Below are 4,029 nucleotides of genomic sequence, written 5' to 3'. Positions count from 1 at the left end.
CCCTCGGGAAGGGTGTTCGCCTGGCCTGGAGGAACACATTCCCTGGTTCAGAACACGCCTTCTAGGCAGGGCGGTCATCTAGGCAGCACTACCTGGCGACCGCGTTCCCTGGCCTGAGGGGGGTGCCGGCCGTCCCCAGCTGAACCTCCGCTTAGAGAGTGGACGGCTTCCAGACTCCCTCTGCGGCTAGGAGAGCCCACTGCAAGCACCTTCAGGCAGTGTTCCAGGCACTCACCTAGACCGGCGTCTGTCACATCCTCCTGTTCCTCACCCACGGCCACCACCCCTACCCTGGTCGCATCGCCCTGCGTCACAGTCCTGCAGCCTTTCAGCTGGTCTCTCTGCCTCCTGATAAATTGTTGTGAGTTCATATGTGTAAGATGCTCCCTGAATCCCTAGTTCACTCATGTTCCTTTTTTTTTTTTTTTTTGAGTTTGAGTTTGAGTCTCGCTCTGTTGCTCAGGCTGGAGGGCAGTAGCATGCTCACAGCTACCACAGCCTCCAGCTGGGCTCAGGTGATCCTCCCGCTTTAGCCTTCCATGTAGCTGCAACTACAGGCACACACCACCACACCTGGCTGATTATTTCATTTATTGTAGAGATGAGGTTGCCAGTGGTTGGTCTCAAACCCTTGGGCTCAGGCAATTCTCTCACCTCAGCTTCCCAAAGGGCTGGAATTATGGGCATGAGCCACCGAGCCCAGCCCGTTTTTATTTCTTTTAAATCGGTAGATGTAACCAGGATAAGTGGACTTAATTTTCCTGAGCGGCAGAAGTTAAAGGCCTGGTGTGTGTGTGATGGAAAACTGAAATCGGAGGAAAGATCTAGGCTTGTCTTTCGGGTGGGAGAAGCCCACTTGGCCTTTCTGAGCACCTTCTTCATGAAACACACAAAGCAATTCTCTTTATGCAAACTTGACCATATTGTTCAAATGATCCTTTATAAAACGAGTCTCGTTTTTCCTGTTGCGAGTTCTCTAAGATGTCATCAGATGACAGCCTGCTCCTCCTCCCCGCTTCCTGGTGTCTCTGGAAACTGAAGTCCCAAGAGAACACCAAGCTCCCCTGACATTACCAGTATGTGCAACTTGGGTTCAGGCTGGCAAAACCCAGTGAGTATAAACCGTCCTGGATTGCTGGAGAAGTTTCCAAGAACGCACTAGGCGGCATCTGTCTTACAGACCTGCAGGCCGGGCCGGGCATAGTGGTTCATGTACTTTGCAAGGCTGAGGCTGGAGGACTGCTCGAGCCCAGCAGTTCAAGACCAACCTAAGCAACACAGCAAGGCATCGGCTCTGCAAAAAATAGGAAAGTCAGCCGGGCTCGGCGGCTCAGCCTGTCATCCCACGCCTATGGAGGCTGAGGTGAGTGGATTGCCTGAGCCCGCGGGTTTGAGACCCGCCTGGGCAGCGAGACCTCATCTCTATAATAAATCAAAAAATCAGTCGGGCGTGGTAACGCATGCCTGTAATTCCGGCTACTCAGAAGGCTGAGGCAGAAGGATCACCGGAGCCCCGCAGGCGAGGCTGCGGTGGCCGGCAGCAGCTACTGCACTCCAGTCTGGGTGACCGAGTGAGACTCCAACTCAAAAAAAAAAGAAAAAGACTTTTTATGTTATGTAACCAGTTCCAGGAATGTTTCGTGAGGATCTACAAAGTAGCTTCAAATGTTTTATATTCAGAAGGTAACTGAAAATACCCTAAGAGCAATTTGCTCTTAAATGGAGTTGCACCATTTAATAAAATGTGGTGTCATTCTTCTGTCTCTTGACTTCAAATTATAGCATCTTAAGGATTGAATCTGTAGTTTCATTCCCCTTTTTAGCCGGTTGGAGCAGGGGAAAGTAAAATATCTCAGCTCCTAGCTTGCATTGGACAGCCTGGTGCCCACACGTGGCCTCCACTGCCCATGGGCAGCGACCTGGCAAGTTGTGCATCCACTGCTGGCTTCTTGTGGAGACCTACACGTGTGTGCAGCACAGCACTCAGGCAGGATGACTCAGCCCTCTGATCCCTGAGGTTGTGTGCAGGTGGCATCCATGTCACTTCTTTTGTGCATCTCTGAATTCTATGAAGAAATGGCAGTGGTGGTCATGATTGTGAGACTCCTCTCCCATTTCTACACACTGATTTGTCCAGACTGATGAAACAAAGCCTTTTGTATGAGGAGTCTCATGTCAGCCCGTCTTGGTGATGGTGGCTGTTGGCCTACTGCTGTTCCTGCTTATCCCAAAGCCACTTGTGCTGTTTGTTTAAATTGATTTAAAGCAACTTCATATATTGAAGGAGTTGTTCTCCAACAAACTCGTGATATTTTTTCAAAAATAAAAAAATTTTATTCATAACTAATTTTTATTCCTTGATATTCACTAATTTTTAAAATTTTATTTATTTTTTAAAATTTTTTTATTTTTTATTTTTTTGAGTTTGAGTCTCACTCTGTCACCCAGACTGGAGTGCAGTGGCCGCTCCCGGCCACCGCAGCCTCGACCTGCTGGGCACCGGCGATCCTTCCGCCTCAGCTTTCCAAGTAGCTGGAACTACAGGCGCGCACTACCACACTCAGCTAATTTTTGATTTTTTTATTGTAGAGATGAGGTCTCACCAAGTTGCCCAGCCGGGTCTCGAACCTGTGGTCTCAGGCAATCCACTCATCTCAGCCTCCCAAAGTGCTGAGATTACAGGCTGAGCCACCGAGCCTGGCTTAAAAATTTATTTTTTGAGTTAAGTTCTTACTCTGTTGCCTAGACTAAAGTACAGTGACACACTTACGGCCACTGCAGCCTCAACCTGCTGGGCTTAGGCAATCCTTGGCCTCATTCTTCCAAGTAGCTGGGACTGCAGGCACACACCACCATGCCTGGCTAATTTTTTTTTTTGAGTTGAAGTCACTCTGTCGCTCGAACTGGAGTGCAATAGCATGCTCCCGGCCATCGCAGCCTCGACCTCCTGGGCTCCGGCAATCCTTCCACCTCAGCCTTCCAAATAACCGGAACTATAGGCACGTGCTACCATGCCCAGTTAATTTTTTATTTATTATAGTTGCCCAGGCAGGTCTCGAATCCATCGGCTCAGGCAATCCACTCACCTCAGCCTCCTAAAGTGCTGGGATTACAGGCTGAGCCACCTAGCCTGGCCTGAATTTTTGATTTATTGTAGAAATGAGGTCTTGCCAAGTTGCCCAGGCTGGTCTTGAACCCCTGAGCTCGCGATTCTCTTGCTTCTGCCTCCCAAAGTGCTGGGATAACAGGGTGAGCCACCATGCCCAGCCTAGCTAAATAGCAAAGATATTTAACTTCAGAAGTTGAAATAGTTTATTATTCTATAATTAGTAAACACAATGCTGAGAGTGATAGAAGGAATGCTTATTACCTGAAATTTCTAAATATGGTTGTAGGTAGGTATCCAGGTGGTTTCTGTTTTGCTTTGGTTATTTAGAAATGCACTATTCTGTGTTTCCTCTGCAGTTGCAAAGCTTGATTGTCAAACCCTTTCCCTGTTTCTTGTAGGCAATACTTACTATTTTAGCACCTCGAGGACGAAGCAGAAGAATAAGGAGAAAGATAAGTCAAAGGGAAAGAGCCCTAGTGACGATGAAGGTATGTCTGTCTGAGATGATGAAGATATGTCTACTATCTGGTGTTTGTTTTTTTTTTGAGTTGCGTGGTCTTACTCTGTCACCCAGATTGGGGTTCAGTGGCAGTCATGACTCACAGCAGACTCGAACTCCTGAGCTTAAGCGATCTTCCTGCCTCAGCCTCCCAGAGTGTTGGGATTACAGGTGTGAGCCACCTCACCCAGCCCTGATGTTCTTAAATAATGGCTACCTCTGGTTGTCTTCAAATACATGTTCTGGTCTAAGCAAGTTTAAACCAGTCTTAAAAATAGGGAGCTGGCCATATACAGTGACTCACACCTCTAGTCCCAATCTTTGGGAGGCTGAAGCAGGATTGCTTGAGCCCAGGAGTTCAAGACCATCCTAAGCAACATAGTGAGACCCTGTTTCTTTTTTTTTTTTTTTTTTTATTTGG

General features: G+C 47.9%; 1 protein-coding gene across 1 annotated transcript in view; it reads left to right on the top strand.

Moving 5' to 3' along the window:
* Positions 1-4,029, top strand: part of SPG7 (SPG7, paraplegin matrix AAA peptidase subunit) — a 59,672-nt gene that overhangs the window by 4,748 nt on the left and 50,895 nt on the right. The window contains exon 3 of the mRNA XM_008065398.1: positions 3,508-3,597. Within this exon, the coding sequence (XP_008063589.1) occupies positions 3,508-3,597 (90 nt within the window). The remainder of the gene's footprint in view (positions 1-3,507; positions 3,598-4,029) is intronic.

Source organism: Carlito syrichta, unplaced genomic scaffold (genome assembly GCF_000164805.1).
Source record: "Carlito syrichta isolate Samal-C Ts95f unplaced genomic scaffold, Tarsius_syrichta-2.0.1 Scaffold103346, whole genome shotgun sequence".
NCBI classification, from domain to species: Eukaryota; Metazoa; Chordata; class Mammalia; order Primates; family Tarsiidae; genus Carlito; species Carlito syrichta.
Note: the sequence above shows the minus strand (reverse complement) of the source record. Positions and strands in the feature narration are given on the sequence as shown.